The sequence below is a fragment of the Oncorhynchus mykiss genome, chromosome 2 (genome assembly GCF_013265735.2).
Source record: "Oncorhynchus mykiss isolate Arlee chromosome 2, USDA_OmykA_1.1, whole genome shotgun sequence".
In the NCBI taxonomy this organism is placed as follows: domain Eukaryota; kingdom Metazoa; phylum Chordata; class Actinopteri; order Salmoniformes; family Salmonidae; genus Oncorhynchus; species Oncorhynchus mykiss.
In genome coordinates this window covers 10,555,001-10,573,056 of record NC_048566.1, presented here as the reverse complement: position 1 = coordinate 10,573,056, position 18,056 = coordinate 10,555,001, and the positions used below count along the sequence as shown (strand labels likewise).

Below are 18,056 nucleotides of genomic sequence, written 5' to 3'. Positions count from 1 at the left end.
CAGTTAAGACTCAGTATCAGGTCAACACTATAGCTGGCTCTACTGGTCAGCTAAGACTCAGTGTCAGGTCAACACTATAGCTGGCTCTACTGGTCAGCTAAGACTCAGTGTCAGGTCAATACTATAGCTGGCTCTACTAGTCAGCTAAGACTCAGTATCAGGTCAACACTATAGCTGGCTCTACTGGTCAGCTAAGACTCAGTGTCAGGTCAACACTATAGCTGGCTCTACTGGTCAGCTAAGACTCAGTGTCAGGTCAGCACTATAGCTGGCTCTACTGGTCAGCTAAGACTCAGTGTAGCTCAGTGTCAGGTAAACACTATAGCTGGCTCTACTGGTCAGCTAAGACTCAGTGTAGCTCAGTATCAGGTCAACACTATAGCTGACTCTACTGGTCAGCTAAGACTCAGTGTCAGGTCAACACTATAGTTGGCTCTACTGGTCAGCTAAGGCTTATCTAACCCCACTTGACTCCATTACAGTTGAGCATATCTTAAAGGGATAGTTCTGACTTACCCTTATGTGTTGTTTCGTCCAAATAATTTTAAAATGTTTTTTATGGAAATTCCAGAATCTCCTGGCTAGCATTTTTTGTTATTGTAGGTAGCAATGATAATCAAATGGATTGTATCATAACGCCAAAACAGTGAACTCTCCCTTTAATGGAGTGGCTGTCTGTCATTACAGGACTTTGTGGTGAAGATAATGCGTTCACTGGAGAGCCCGTCCTCTGTCATCAGAGCCAAGGCCTTCCTGGTTCTCCTTCAGGTCCTCTGCAGCAACAGGGACATGCTGCTACTCTGCTGCAACTCTAGGTATGGACAGGTCTACTACACATTCACTCTCTCTCTCTCTCTCTCACACACACGCGCGCGCTAGCACACACACCTACACGAAGGTGATGGCTGCTGTTTTATGATCCCGTAACCAATTGTCCTATTGTGTATGTTTTTTCACGTTATTTGTATGTATTTTGTACATAATGTTTCTGCCACCGTGTCTTCTGACCGAAAAGAGCTTGTAGATATCATGACAGTGATTACTCACCCCGTGCTGGAGGAATACCTTTTGTTCAACGAGTCGGACGGGAACGATTTACTTCAGACGCCCGACAAGGCCCTCATCCCCGTCATTCGCAGGAGTAAGAGACTGCGGTATCGTGGACGAAGATCCGGATGCCTTTTTAGGATCCCACGCCGAGAGGGTAATCTACCTTTACCATTGGTCCTATTAGCCAACGTACAATCAAGCGATAATAAAATAGACAAACTACAATCATGTATATCCTACCAACGCGACATTAAAAACTGTAATATCTTATGTTTCACGAGTCGATGCTGAACGACAACATGAATAACATACAGCTGGCGGGTTTTAAGCTTTTTCTGCAGGATAGAACAGCAGCTTCTGGTAAGACAAGGGGTAGCGGGCTATGTATATTTATAAACAACAGTTGGTGCGCCAAATCTAAGGAAGTCTCAAGGTTTTGCTCGCCTGAGGTAGAGTATCTCATGATAAGCTGTAGACCACACTATTTACAAAGAGAGTTTTCATCTGTATTTTTCATAGCTGTCTACATACCACCACAAATCGATGCTGGCACTAAGACCACACTCAATGCGCTGTATACGGCCATAAGTAAACAGGAAAACGCTCACCCAGAGGTGGCGCTCCTAGTGGCCGGGGACTTTAATGCAGGAAAACCTCATTTCTACCAGCATGTTAAATGTGCAACCAGAGGGAGGAAAAACCCCTGGACCACCTTTACTCCACACACAGAGACGCACACAAAGCTCTCCCTCCACTCCATTTGGCAAATCTGACCATAATTCTATCCTCCTGATTCCTGCTTACAAATAAAAATTAAAGCAGGAAGCACCAGTGACTCGGTCAATAAGAAAGTGGTCAGATGAAGCGGATGCAAGCTACAGGACTGTTTTGCTAGCACAGACTGGAATATGTTCTGGGATTCTTCCGATGGCATTGAGGAGTACACCACATCAGTCACTGGCTTCATCAATAAGTGCATGGATGACATCTTCCTCTCGTACGTACATAGGTGTTCCTTTTGTCCAGGTGTGAAAAGGCAGTATGGAGTGCAACAGAGATTGCATCATCTGTGGATCTTTTGGGGCGGTATGCAAATGGGTGTGGGTCGGCAAACCATTAAGTTTGCAGATGACACAACAGTGGTAGGCCTGATCACTAACAACGATGAGACAGTTTATAGGAAGGAGGTCTGAGTCCTGGCCGTGTGGTTCCAGGACAACAACTTCTCCCTCAACATGATCAAGACAAAGGAAATGATTATGGACTACAGGAAAAAGAGGACCGAGCACGTCCCCATTCTCATCGACGGGGCTGTAGTGGAGCAGTTTGAGAGCTTCAAGTTCCTTGGTGTCCACATCACCAACAAACTAACATGGTCCAAGCACACGAAGACAGACGTTAAGAGGGCACAACAAAACCTATTCCCCCTCAGGAGAATGAAAAGATTTGTCATGGGTCCTCAGATCCTCAACAGGTTCTACAGCTGCACCATCGAGAGCATCCTGGTTGCATCACTGACTGTATGGCACCTGCTCGGCCTCCGACCGCATGGCACAACAGAGGGTAGTGCGTACGGCCCCGTACATCACTGGGGCCAAGCTTCCTGCCATCCAGGACCTCTATACCAGGTGGTGTCAGAGGAAGGCCCTAAAAATTGTCAAAGACTCCAGCCATCCTAGTCATAGACTGTTCTCTCTGCTACCACACGGCAAGCGGTACCGGAGTGCCAAGTCTAGGTCCAAGAGGCTTCTAAACAGCTTCTACCCCCAAGCCATAAGACTCCAGCCCCCCCCACACAAACACACACTTTTACGCTGCTGCTACTCTCTGTTTATTATCAATGCATAGTCACCTTAATATGTACATGTAGGTAGAGTTATTACCTCAATTACCTCGACTATCCGGTGCCCCCACACATTGACTCAGTACTGGTACCCCCTGTATATAGTCTTTGCTATTGTTATTTTACTGCTGCTCTTTAATTAATTGTTACTTTAAAAAAGTATATATTTGTAATTTAATTTATTATATAATTGAATTATTGCATTTAAAATATATTTAGATGTATTTATTTTTCTTGTGTTTTTATTTCTATTTGAATGTATTTTTATTTTCTTCTTAAAACTGCGTTGTTGGTTAGTTGATTGTAAGTAAGCATTTCACCTGTTTTATTCGGCGCGTGGGACAAATAACATTTGATTTGATACACACACACACACACACACACACACACACACACACACACACCACACACACACACATAATGAAATGTGTACAATACAACTATTTTGTCTTTGTAGAGGAAGACTGAAATTTAATAGATGCCGTAAGTTCTCAGCCTAGAACCAATATCAAAGAGCAACGTTGTGTAAAAACAGTTAAATGAGGTCTATCAAATGATTCAGCACCCGGAGAAATGGTTTCCTCTAATACATTTCACTGGTTGCTCAAGCAAACGATCATTCTAAACCAATTTATGTCGGGATAACTTTTTTTAGGCCTCAGGATTTGAGATAGAAGTCCTTTGATTGGGGAAAAGGGGTGGAATCCTGAATCAAACTCACGAGGGAAGAAGAGATGGTTCTTTGATAAGGGTTGAATGTTGTCTGTCATTCGCAAGCTGCTATAATTATGAAGAGGAAGTAGGACAGCTCTGGGTCCATTTGGATCTAGCTGATAGTAGGTTATACCAGGTTGTATGTTGGACAGTCAGTCACTTGTTCTTACTTTACATAATTGGTGCAGAGTTATTGATTATTTCTGAGTATTCAGTAGCGCCTTGCTAAATACTAAATTGTGAAGAAATCAAATGACATATTTAAATGCAAAGTTTCATAACAAATGTAGTTGTGAAAGTTTCAGGACTAACTTAAAAAAAAAAAAACAAGTGTATCTTGATAGCATGTGAACTCTACATCATATTTAGAAATGGAAATGAATTGGCCTAGTTGCAGTTTAAACAGTCTAGACTCTGCTAGCCTGCCCTGTCTGTGGACGTACACATCTCTCTCTCTCTCTCTTTCTCTCTCTCTCTCTCTCTCTCTCTCTCTCTCTCTCTCTCTTTCTCTCTCTCTCTCTCTCTCTCTCTCATATCTCTCTCTCTATCTATCTCTCTCTCTCTCCCATCCCTCTCTCCCTCCCTCTTTCCCTCTCGTCTCTCTCTCTCCCATCCCTCTCTCCCTCCCTCTTTCCCTCTGTCTCTCTCACTCTCTCTCTCTCTCTCGCTCTCTCTCTCCCATCCCTCTCTCCCCCCTCTTTCCCTCTCGTGTCTCTCTCTCTCCCTCCCTCTTTCCCTCTCTCTCACTCTCTCTCTCTCTCTCTCCCACTCCCTCTTTCCCACTCTCTCTCTCTCTCGCTCTCTCTCTCCCATCCCTCTCTCCCCCCTCTTTCCCTCTCGTGTCTCTCTCTCTCCCTCCCTCTTTCCCACTCTCTCTCTCTCTCTCTCCCTCTCATCCCTCTCATCCCTCCCTCTCTCTCTCTCTCTCTCTCTCTCCCTCTCATCTCTCCCTCTCTCTCTCTCTCTCCCACTCCCTCTTTCCCTCTTGTCTCTCTCTCTCTCCCTCTCCTTGCCAGCCATGTGATGCTGTTGTCTTCTATTTCTTCCCAGACTCTAACAAGTGTTCCCAGGGCGGTCCCTGTCAGCACTAACCCCCCACTCTATCTCCTAATGTGAGAACCGTCTGCGGCATGGCGGCACTCACCCAAACACTTCTCTAATTAGCTCCACTGTGGCGCGCAGAGCGCACGGCCCACCACACACTCCTCATCGTCATGCCTTCTGATAAATCAGCCCAGCGCCCGCGTCCCTGTTGTGGAAATGTCAAGTTTGTTGCTTTGTGTGAAGTGTTTTCAATGGTCGGAGAAGACATGGAGAGACACTTGTAGGCCAAGCCAGGCGCCGTACGGTGACAGCGTTGCAGGGTGAAATATGCTCTGAAGAAAAGTTGTCTACATGTCTTTTTATAGCTTGACTGGAAATGTGGAGAAAGTGATTGGAAGTTTAGTACAACTGGTACAAGGTCTGTTGGTATTGAGGTCTTTATTTGATCATGTACTGTATTTAACCAATGGAGGACATGTAAATATCCACTACTGTTTCATTTGAATTATGTATTTAATGATGTAGCTTGTGATATGCATCGTAAATCAAAAACATAGGTTGGACAACCTGACCTGTGGTGTGTACCAGTGGCGGCTGCTGAGGGGAGGACGGCTCATAATAATGGCTGGAATGAAGCAAATGGAAAGGCATGTGTTTGATTACCATGTGCCCATCCTCCCCAATTAAGGGGAGGGAGAGAGATTTCATTTGCAGTCAAATGAACACTGGGGCCTGATTGTGTTTAGCTGAGTGGGCAGGTTTTCTCATCAGCAGCAGAACAAATGAACGAACACTGCTGAAATGATATTCCCACTGGCCTCCCAGGACTATAACAGGAAGTGGGAAGCCCAAATGTCAGGCTGCCACGCCTATCAATCCCTGTCACTCTGGTACCAGCTCCGCTTTCGCCCCTGTTCCTCCTGGGATTCCAATTATAGAGAGATGCGTGTCGGCTGTCAGCACCTAACGTCCTGCCCATGACTAAATGTCATTCATAGTGAAAGTCACAGTTCTCTCTCTACTCTGTCAGCACCTAACGTCCTGCCCATGACTAAATGTCATTCATAGTGAAAGTCACAGTTCTCTCTATACTCTGTCAGCACCTAACGTCCTGCCCATGACTAAATGTCATTCATAGTGAAAGTCACAGTTCTCTCTATACTCTGTCAGCACCTAACGTCCTGCCCATGACTAAATGTCATTCATAGTGAAAGTCACAGTTCTCTCTCTACTCTACTCTCTATTCTCTTCTCTATTCTCTCTATACTCTCTCTATTCTCTCTATACTCTGTCAGCACCTAACGTCCTGCCCATGACTAAATGTCATTCATAGTGAAAGTCACAGTTCTCTCTATACTCTGTCAGCACCTAACGTCCTGCCCATGACTAAATGTCATTCATAGTGAAAGTCACAGTTCTCTCTCTACTCTACTCTCTATTCTCTCTATACTCTGTCAGCACCTAACGTCCTGCCCATGACTAAATGTCATTTATAGTGAAAGTCACAGTTCTCTCTCTACTCTACTCTCTATTCTCTCTATACTCTGTCAGCACCTAACGTCCTGCCCATGACTAAATGTAATTCATAGTGAAAGTCACAGTTCTCTCTCTACTCTACTCTCTATTCTCTCTATACTCTGTCAGCACCTGACGTCCTGCCCATGACTAAATGTCATTCATAGTGAAAGTCACAGTTCTCTCTCTACTCTACTCTCTATTCTCTTCTCTATTCTCTCTATACTCTCTCTATTCTCTCTATACTCTGTCAGCACCTGACGTCCTGCCCATGACTAAATGTCATTTATAGTGAAAGTCACAGTTCTCTCTCTACTCTGTCAGCACCTAACGTCCTGCCCATGACTAAATGTCATTCATAGTGAAAGTCACAGTTCTCTCTCTACTCTACTCTCTATTCTCTTCTCTATTCTCTCTATACTCTCTCTATTCTCTCTTCTCTCTCTCTATTCTCTCTCTCTATTCTCTTCTCTATTCTCTCTATACTCTCTTTATTCTCTCTTCTCTCTCTCTATTCTCTCTATTCTCTTCTCTATTATCTCTATTCTCTCTTCTCTCTCTCTATTCTCTCTATTCTCTATACTCTCTCCTCTCTCTCTTCTATTCTCTCGCTCTAGTCTCTCTATTCTCTCTATTCTCTCTCTATTCTCTATACTCTCTCTCTTCTCTCCTCTATACTCTCTCTATTCTCTATACTCTCTCTCTTCTCTCTCTTCTCTATACTCTCTTCTCTATACTCTCTTCTCTCTCTATTCTATTCTCTCTCTATTCTCTATACTCTCTTTATTCTCTCTCTATTCTATTCTCCCTCTCTAGTCTCTCTATTATCTCTCTATTCTCTATACTCTCTATTCTCTCTCTATTCTCTCTCTATTCTCTCTCTATTCTCTATACTCTCTCTATTCTCTCTCTATTCTATTCTCTCTCTCTAGTCTCTATTATATTCTCCCTCTCTAGTCTCTCTATTCTCTCTCTATTCTCAATACTCTCTCTATTCTCTCTCTATTCTCTATACTCTCTCTATTCTCTCTATTATCTATACTCTCTCTCTTCTCTCTCTATTCTCTATACTCTCTTCTCTCTCTATTCTATTCTCTCTCTTTTCTATACTCTCTATATTCTCTCTCTATTCTATTCTCTCTCTCTAGTCTCTCTATTCTCTCTCCTATTCTCTCGCTCTAGTCTCTCTATTCTCTATACTCTCTCTATTCTCTCTCTTCTCTATACCCTCTCTCTTCTCTCTATTCTCTATACTCTCTCTATTCTCTCTATTCTCTATACTCTCTCTATACTCTCTATTTTCTCTCTCTATTCTCTCTCTATTCTCTCTCTATTCTCTCTCTCTCTACTAGGACCCAGCTAGTTATATAGGGCTAGTAAAAACCTGGTTGATCCCTACATGCTCAGATAAATAGATGAATTGAAGTTGTTGACTGCTGCGTGCCAGCTACCTGACTACTACCAGTGACCTGACTACTACCAGCTACTTGACTACTACCAGTTACCTGACTGCTACCTGACTACTACCAGCTACCTGACTACTACCAGTTACCTGACTCCTACCAGCTACCTGACTACTACCAGCTACCTTTCTACTACCAGTTACCTGACTACTACCAGCTACCTGACTACTACCAGCTACCTGACTCCTACCAGCTACCTGACTATTACCAGCTACCTGACTCCTACCAGCTACCTGACTACTACCAGCTACCTGACTACTACCAGTTACTTGACTACCACCAGCTACCTGACTACTACCAGCTACCTGACTACTACCAGTTACCTGACTACCACCAGCTACCTGACTCCTACCAGCTACCTGACTACTACCAGTTACCTGACTGCTACCTGACTACTACCAGCTACCTGACTACCACCAGCTACCTGACTACTACCAGCTACCTGACTACTACCAGTTACCTGACTATTACCAGCTACCTGACTATTACCAGCTACCTGACTCCTACCAGCTACCTTTCTACTACCAGCTACCTGACTATTACCAGCTACCTGACTACTACCAGTTACCTGACTACTACCAGCTACCTGGCACAGCAGGCTCCTCTGTACCTCCTTCCAGTGAATAGATCAGTCGGTGGAATGAAGTGGATTTATTGGTAGAAATGGAATGTGTTTGTGTGGAAGGTCTTTATAGGTCAGAAGTGTATGGGTTAATAGTACAGCTGTCTTCCTGTCACACTGGGGAGGTCTTTTCTTTCCAAGGACCAGGAATGTACTGTATCACTACAGAGAGGTGTAGGCCCATCGCTGCCTGGGCTTGGCTGTACTGAAATGTGGCACACTGTTTTTCTCATCTGTTCATTTGGTTGTGATTAATATCATATTTTCTGCTGTTTGAAGACCCCCTGTTTCATGTTGCTTTTAAAACAGCTGTATGCCAGTCATGTTGCTTTTAAAACAGCTGTATGCCAGTCATGTTGCTTTTAAAACAGCTGTATGCCAGTCATGTTGCTTTTAAAACAGCTGTATGCCAGTCATGTCATGTCAGTTACTTCTACCAGGGCTTATTTCCCCACTCAAGTGTGTTTCTCAATTTTCTCAGTGTTTTTCATCGCTGCCTAATTTGGAAGCCAGGTGTTTTTGGGGAGGGGAGTAGATGGCTGCTGGGTAAACGTCTGTGGATGGAGTATGTTATGCAGACGTGTGTTCTGTTGGTGGAAAACAAGTTAGGCCTAATTAACACTGCATGTTAATAAGCAAGCGCCCAGGGGCTGTACGTGTCTGTCTCTGTCTCTCTGTGTGTGTGTGTTTCTGTGTCTGTCTGTCTGTCTGTCTCTGTGTGTGTGTTTCTGTGTGTGTCTCTGTGTGTCTCTCTCTCTCTCTCTCTCTCTATTTTGCAGCTGTATCTGCTAACTGACATTACATACCATCTCTGTCCAGTGGTGTACTGACCTGTAGACACCACATCTGTCTCTGTCCAGTGGTGTACTGACCTGTAGACATCACATCTGTCTCTGTACAGTGGTGTACTGACCTGTAGACACTACATATGTCTCTGTCCAGTGGTGTACTGACCTGTAGACATCACATCTGTCTCTGTACAGTGGTGTACTGACCTGTAGACACCACATCTGTCTCTGTACAGTGGTGTACTGACCTGTAGACATCACATCTGTCTCTGTACAGTGGTGTACTGACCTGTAGTCATCACATCTGTCTCTGTCCAGTGGTGTACTGACCTGTAGTCATCACATCTGTCTCTGTCCAGTGGTGTACTGACCTGTAGTCATCACATCTGTCTCTGTCCAGTGGTGTACTGACCTGTAGACACCACATCTGTCTCTGTACAGTGGTGTACTGACCTGTAGACACCACATCTGTCTCTGTACAGTGGTGTACTGACCTGTAGTCATCACATCTGTCTCTGTCCAGTGGTGTACTGACCTGTAGTCATCACATCTGTCTCTGTCCAGTGGTGTACTGACCTGTAGTCATCACATCTGTCTCTGTCCAGTGGTGTACTGACCTGTAGACACCACATCTGTCTCTGTACAGTGGTGTACTGACCTGTAGACACCACATCTGTCTCTGTACAGTGGTGTACTGACCTGTAGACATCACATCTGTCTCTGTACAGTGGTGTACTGACCTGTAGTCATCACATCTGTCTCTGTCCAGTGGTGTACTGACCTGTAGACACCACATCTGTCTCTGTCCAGTGGTGTACTGACCTGTAGACACCACATCTGTCTCTGTACAGTGGTGTACTGACCTGTAGTCATCACATCTGTCTCTGTACAGTGGTGTACTGACCTGTAGACATCACATCTGTCTCTGTACAGTGGTGTACTGACCTGTAGACATCACATCTGTCTCTGTACAGTGGTGTACTGACCTGTAGACACCACATCTGTCTCTGTCCAGTGGTGTACTGACCTGTAGACACCACATATGTCTCTGTACAGTGGTGTACTGACCTGTAGACATCACATCTGTCTCTGTACAGTGGTGTACTGACCTGTAGACACCACATCTGTCTCTGTCCAGTGGTGTACTGACCTGTAGACATCACATCTGTCTCTGTACAGTGGTGTACTGACCTGTAGACATCACATCTGTCTCTGTACAGTGGTGTACTGACCTGTATACATCACATATGTCTCTGTACAGTGGTGTACTGACCTGTAGACATCACATATGTCTCTGTACAGCAGTGTACTGACCTGTAGACATCACATCTGTCTCTGTACAGTGGTGTACTGACCTGTAGACATCACATATGTCTCTGTACAGTGGTGTACTGACCTGTAGTCATCACATCTGTCTCTGTACAGCAGTGTACTGACCTGTAGACATCACATCTGTCTCTGTACAGTGGTGTACTGACCTGTAGACATCACATATGTCTCTGTACAGTGGTGTACTGACCTGTAGACATCACATCTGTCTCTGTACAGTGGTGTACTGACCTGTAGACATCACATATGTCTCTGTACAGTGGTGTACTGACCTGTAGTCATCACATCTGTCTCTGTACAGTGGTGTACTGACCTGTTGACATCACATCTGTCTCTGTCCAGTGGTGTACTGACCTGTAGACATCACATCTGTCTCTGTCCAGTGGTGTACTGACCTGTAGACATCACATCTGTCTCTGTACAGTGGTGTACTGACCTGTAGACATCACATCTGTCTCTCTGTACAGTGGTGTACTGACCTGTAGACACCACATCTGTCTCTGTACAGTGGTGTACTGACCTGTAGACATCACATCTGTCTCTGTCCAGCAGTGTACTGACCTGTAGACACCACATCTGTCTCTATACAGTGGTGTACTGACCTGTAGACACCACATCTGTCTCTATACAGTGGTGTACTGACCTGTAGACATCACATCTGTCTCTGTACAGTGGTGTACTGACCTCTAGACATCACATCTGTCTCTGTACAGTGGTGTACTGACCTGTAGACATCACATCTGTCTCTCTGTACAGTGGTGTACTGACCTGTAGACATCACATCTGTCTCTGTACAGTGGTGTACTGACCTGTAGTCATCACATCTGTCTCTGTACAGTGGTGTACTGACCTGTAGACACCACATCTGTCTCTGTACAGTGGTGTACTGACTTGTAGACACTACATATGTCTCTGTACAGTGGTGTACTGACCTGTAGTCATCACATCTGTCTCTGTACAGTGGTGTACTGACCTGTAGACACTACATCTGTCTCTGTACAGTGGTGTACTGTATCCTACTCTGTTAGGCAGGTTATTATCCACTTGCCTGTGAGGGTTGTTCTTGTTTCAAAATGCAGACTGTGTGTTCGAGTTCAAGAGTCTTGTTGCAGCTTGAGGGCTGTTTTGATGCTCCTCATTGATCTCTGAATCTATTAGCCTTTATTTTTAACCCTAATTGTTGTAATGAATATCATTTATTTGCTATAATACGTCTTACTAATTCTGTTTTCAATGGCTTGTATTGATCCCGGCTCAGTCCGGCTCCGTCCGGCTCCAGGGGTAGTTTGGAGGCTATAGGTGAATGATAATGTTTTGCAGACTGGTGATGTACATTGAAAGAGACATCAGGCAGGCCACGCCAGGGAAGGAGCTACAAAGCACCAATGAATACCTGTCAAAATGCCTCCATCTGCTCATCCGTCACGTCGTGCTGCAGCTGCCAGCCATTCTGGGTAAATCAATCACAATAACACAAAAACCACAGCACTAAGAGGAGGGGGGGTGGGGGGGGGAGAGGAGAGGGGAGGAGGGGAGGGGAGGGGAGAGGGGAGGAGGGGAGGGGAGGGGAGGGGAGAGGAGAGGAGAAGAGGGGAGAGGAGAGGAGAGGAGAAGAGGGGAGAGGGGAGGAGGGGAGGGGAGGGGAGGGGAGAGGAGAGGAGAAGAGGGGAGAGGAGAGGAGAGGAGGGGAGGGGAGAGGAGAGGAGAGGAGAGGAGAGGAGAGGAGGGGAGGGGAGGGGAGGGGAGGGGAGAGGAGAGGAGAAGAGGGGAGAGGAGAGGAGAGGAGGGGAGGGGAGAGGAGAGGAGAGGAGGGGAGGGGAGGGGAGGGGAGGGGAGGGGAGAGGAGAGGAGAGGAGGGGAGGGGAGGGGAGGGGAGAGGAGAGGAGGGGAGGGGAGAGGAGAGGAGGGGAGGGGAGGGGAGGGGAGAGGAGGGGAGGGGAGGGGAGGGGAGGGGAGGGGAGAGGAGAGGAGGTGAAGTGAAGTGGGGTTGAGGGGAACTTGCATCAATGGCTGGATGGAGCAAGCCAATTTGATTCTCCCTCTTTTTAATTACCTTTCTGATTGAATTTTAAATCACCCAGCCAGGTATTGACCTTTTCCTGACGTTTAATTTGTAAATCAGTGCTGCTAACATGGCACGTCTCCCATCAGGGCCGGAAGCCAGACCCAACCGGTTCAAACCGGTCCGGGCTCATTCTCCTCTAAGATCACTGGAAGGAGAGGAGAGGAGAGGAGGAGAGGGTATGGGGACAGATTGGGAGATCACAGAGAGAGGAGGAGATGAGGAGAGAGGAGAGGGGAAGGGGTGGGGTGGGGAGAGGAGAGGAGACTGAAGGGGGAGAGGTGATGAAAGGGGAGGGCAAGTGAGGGGTGTGGAGAGAGAACCCTCTCTCTGTCCTCTGTACTGTGTAGATGACATGCTGTCTGTCTGTCACCCCTCTGTCCTCTGTACTGTGTAGATGACATGCTGTGTCTGTCACCCCTCTGTCCTCTGTACTGTGTAGATTACATGCTGTCTGTCTGTCACCCCTCTGTCCTCTGTACTGTGTAGATGACATGCTGTCTGTCTGTCACCCCTCTGTCCTCTGTACTGTGTAGATGACATGCTGTCTGTCTGTCACCCCTCTGTCCTCTGTACTGTGTAGATGACATGCTGTCTGTCACCTCTCTGTCCCCTGTACTGTGTAGATGACATGCTGTCTGTCACCTCTCTGTCCTCTGTACTGTGTAGATGACATGCTGTCTGTCTGTCTGTCACCTCTCTGTCCCCTGTACTGTGTAGATGACATGCTGTCTGTCTGTCACCCCTCTGTCCTCTGTACTGTGTAGATGACATGCTGTCTGTCACCTCTCTGTCCCCTGTACTGTGTAGATGACATGCTGTGTCTGTCACCTCTCTCTCCTCTGTCCTCTGTACTGTGTAGATGACATGCTGTCTGTCTGTCACCCCTCTGTCCTCTGTCCTCTGTACTGTGTAGATGACATGCTGTCTGTCTGTCACCTCTCTGTACTGTGTAGATGACATGCTGTCTCTCACCTCTCTCTCCTCTGTACTGTGTAGATGACATGCTGTCTGTCTGTCACCTCTCTGTACTGTGTAGTTGACATGCTGTCTGTCTGTCACCTCTCTGTACTGTGTAGATGACATGCTGTCTTGTCTGTCACCTCTCTGTACTGTGTAGATGACATGCTGTCTGTCTGTCACCTCTCTGTACTGTGTAGATGACATGCTGTCTGTCTGTCACCTCTCTGTACTGTGTAGATGACATGCTGTCTGTCTGTCACCTCTCTGTACTGTGTAGATGACATGCTGTCTTGTCTGTCACCTCTCTGTACTGTGTAGATGACATGCTGTCTGTCTGTCACCTCTCTGTACTGTGTAGATGACATGCTGTCTGTCTGTCACCTCTCTGTACTGTGTAGATGACATGCTGTCTGTCTGTCACCTCTCTGTACTGTGTAGATGACATGCTGTCCGCGCTGGGCAGTATAGTGGGCAGGAAGCATCCCTCCACTGTTCAGGCCAAGCAGCTGAAACAGAGTGTACCCATGATGACTGTGGTGCTCCACCTCCTCACCTCTCAGGTAACCCTTCCTACTGTACTACAGTATGTCACAAACACTGTATTCTACCATATACCGTTATTGATGCACGGACTGGTTTGTGTTTTTACTTAAGCAGTAATGCACCTCAGGGGTTTGTGGTATATGGCCAATATACCACAGCTAAGGGCTGTTCTTATCCACTACGCATCGCGGAGTACAGCCTGGACACAGCCCCTAGCCGTGATATATGGCCAATATACCACAGCTAAGGGCTGTTCTTATCCACTACGCATCGCGGAGTACAGCCTGGACACAGCCCCTAGCCGTGATATATGGCCAATATACCACAGCTAAGGGCTGTTCTTATCCACTACGCATCGCGGAGTACAGCCTGGACACAGCCCCTAGCCGTGATATATGGCCAATATACCACAGCTAAGGGCTGTTCTTATCCACTACGCATCGCGGAGTACAGCCTGGACACAGCCCCTAGCCGTGATATATGGCCAATATACCACAGATAAGGGCTGTTCTTATCCACTACGCATCGCGGAGTACAGCCTGGACACAGCCCCTAGCCGTGATATATGGCCAATATACCACAGCTAAGGGCTGTTCTTATCCACTACGCATCGCGGAGTACAGCCTGGACACAGCCCCTAGCCGTGATATATGGCCAATATACCACAGCTAAGGGCTGTTCTTATCCACTACGCATCGCGGAGTACAGCCTGGACACAGCCCCTAGCCGTGATATATGGCCAATATACCACAGCTAAGGGCTGTTCTTATCCACTACGCATCGCGGAGTACAGCCTGGACACAGCCCCTAGCCGTGATATATGGCCAATATACCACAGCTAAGGGCTGTTCTTATCCACTACGCATCGCGGAGTACAGCCTGGACACAGCCCCTAGCCGTGATATATGGCCAATATACCACAGCTAAGGGCTGTTCTTATCCACTACGCATCGCGGAGTACAGCCTGGACACAGCCCTTAGCCGTGATATATGGCCAATATACCACAGCTAAGGGCTGTTCTTATCCACTACGCATCGCGGAGTACAGCCTGGACACAGCCCTTAGCCGTGATATATGGCCAATATACCACAGCTAAGGGCTGTTCTTATCCACTACGCATCGCGGAGTACAGCCTGGACACAGCCCCTAGCCGTGATATATGGCCAATATACCACAGCTAAGGGCTGTTCTTATCCACTACGCATCGCGGAGTACAGCCTGGACACAGCCCCTAGCCGTGATATATGGCCAATATACCACAGCTAAGGGCTGTTCTTATCCACTACGCATCGCGGAGTACAGCCTGGACACAGCCCCTAGCCGTGATATATGGCCAATATACCACAGCTAAGGGCTGTTCTTATCCACTACGCATCGCGGAGTACAGCCTGGACACAGCCCCTAGCCGTGATATATGGCCAATATACCACAGATAAGGGCTGTTCTTATCCACTACGCATCGCGGAGTACAGCCTGGACACAGCCCCTAGCCGTGATATATGGCCAATATACCACAGCTAAGGGCTGTTCTTATCCACTACGCATCGCGGAGTACAGCCTGGACACAGCCCCTAGCCGTGATATATGGCCAATATACCACAGCTAAGGGCTGTTCTTCTCCACTACGCATCGCGGAGTACAGCCTGGACACAGCCCCTAGCCGTGATATATGGCCAATATACCACAGCTAAGGGCTGTTCTTATCCACTACGCATCGCGGAGTACAGCCTGGACACAGCCCCTAGCCGTGATATATGGCCAATATACCACAGCTAAGGGCTGTTCTTATCCACTACGCATCGCGGAGTACAGCCTGGACACAGCCCCTAGCCGTGATATATGGCCAATATACCACAGCTAAGGGCTGTTCTTATCCACTACGCATCGCGGAGTACAGCCTGGACACAGCCCCTAGCCGTGATATATGGCCAATATACCACAGCTAAGGGCTGTTCTTATCCACTACGCATCGCGGAGTACAGCCTGGACACAGCCCCTAGCCGTGATATATGGCCAATATACCACAGCTAAGGGCTGTTCTTCTCCACTACGCATCGCGGAGTACAGCCTGGACACAGCCCCTAGCCGTGATATATGGCCAATATACCACAGCTAAGGGCTGTTCTTCTCCACTACGCATCGCGGAGTACAGCCTGGACACAGCCCTTAGCCGTGGTATATTGGCCACATACCACAAACCCCTGGGGTACTTTATTGCTATTATAAACTGGTTACCAATGGAATTAGAGCAGTAAAAGTACATGTTTTGTCATACCTGTGGTATACGGTCTGATATACAGGGTAGCCTAGTGGTTAGAGCGTTGGACTAGTAACCGAAAAATCCCGAGCTGACAAGGTACAAATCTGTCATTCTGCCCCTGATCAAGGCAGTTAACCCACTGTTCCTAGGCCGTCATTGAAAATAAGAATTTGTTCTTAACTGACTTGCCTAGTTAAATAAAGGTAAAAAAAAAATATATATATATATATATATATATATATATATATATCATAGCTGTCAGCCAATCGGCATTCAGGGCTCGAACCACCAGGTTTATAATTGAACTTATGTAAAGGTATTTGAATGTTTGGTTTGTTAAATGTGAGACGCCGTGTGTAACATCCATTTTTATAGTTTACTTCGCTGCTTGAGTCATCTCTCTCTCCATGCAGCTTTCCACACAGACCTAGCCCCGCCCCCTGTCACAGCTAGTTTGTATTTTCTTAGCAAGTTGGGCCTAAATTGTGTTGGCCTCTAATGCTAATCGCTCTTTAGCTGGCTAGCTAGCTAATAAATGTACTGAATCAGAGCAAACGTAATTAGCTGTACTTCCTGATAATACCAGTGATGGTTTAGACCTAAATCAACATGCTGTCTAAATCAGAGGAATACGCGAAGCAAGAATATGTACGCTACATGAAGTATCTAAGAGAAAACATTAAATGTAGCTAAAGATGATATTGTCCCTTCGGAAACACTTATCAACACTTTGGTTCCTACCCTGTCACAATAACTCCTCCATGGCACTTTCATTCATTGTCACGTCAAACAACACTGTATTATTATATTCTAGCTCTATAATTAGAATAATCATGATATTTCCATGATTCCAACGGTTCACCCAACCTTTTTTGCTCTAACTTGCAAGTCAAATCACAATTGGAACATTTGGTTAAAAATAAGGCCTAGATTGTTTGCCCATATTGTTCAGCCCTACAGTATGTGGCAGTGTGGAAATGATCTCAAATGAGCCCAGGAAATGCAGAAATTGATGAAAATGCTGAATAAAACAATTAGAATGGAGAAAGACCCATTGAAATCACAAAACAGCACTCCCTTCGGCCCCCCCTTCTGAACCAACACTTTCATCTCCAGATGAATGCACTAACTGTAAGTCACTCTGGATAAGTGCTTCTGCTAATTGACTCAAATGTAAAACTGTTCAAATAAAGCACATTTACAACTTCTATTATTCAAAACCATAAAATATATTCATACCGTCCAATTTTTTAAAATGACCATGATATTACATTTTAGTCATATCGCCCATCCCTACTGTGTGTGTGTGTGTGTGTGTGTGTGTGTGTGTGTGTGTGTGTGTGTGTGTGTGTGTGTGTGTGTGTGTGTGTGTGTGTGTGTGTGTGTGTGTGTGTGTGTGTGTGTACAGATCAAGTACGGTACATGCATGTGCGTGATTGTGAAATGAGATCACTTGTTTAATGAGATGGAACCTCAGTCAGGTAGAATGGATTCACAAGCTAATGGATCAGGAGAGGTCAGGATCTCTGACACTATAGCATCTCTCCATCATAAAACATACAGCACACTGCCTAGAGGCTTCAACTGATGCTTATTGATACATTTCTGAAACCCTTCTGCTCATTTGTGTCCACTCCTACCACCTAGAGCCAATGAATCAGGGGGTTCGCTTTAAGAGCTGTGAGTCTCTCTCCTCATCCAAACCAACAGAGATCTTAATCAACTTTATCACAGGCAGAATAGAGCAGGGAACTGTGCCAGAGACCACGGCTCATCTGAGCACTGCTGCAGCTAATTGGATTAGAATGCTGCAGTCGAACAGTCACACACACACACACACACACACACACACACACACG

The 18,056-nt window shown here is 46.3% G+C and overlaps 1 protein-coding gene across 2 annotated transcripts in view; it reads left to right on the top strand.

Moving 5' to 3' along the window:
• Positions 1-18,056, top strand: part of LOC110520767 (serine/threonine-protein kinase ULK4) — a 209,529-nt gene that overhangs the window by 38,391 nt on the left and 153,082 nt on the right. For both annotated transcript variants that reach the window (XM_036937563.1, XM_036937571.1), the window contains exons 22-24: positions 688-815; positions 11,689-11,822; positions 13,832-13,953. In XM_036937563.1, coding sequence (XP_036793458.1) covers positions 688-815; positions 11,689-11,822; positions 13,832-13,953 — 384 coding nt within the window. The remainder of the gene's footprint in view (positions 1-687; positions 816-11,688; positions 11,823-13,831; positions 13,954-18,056) is intronic.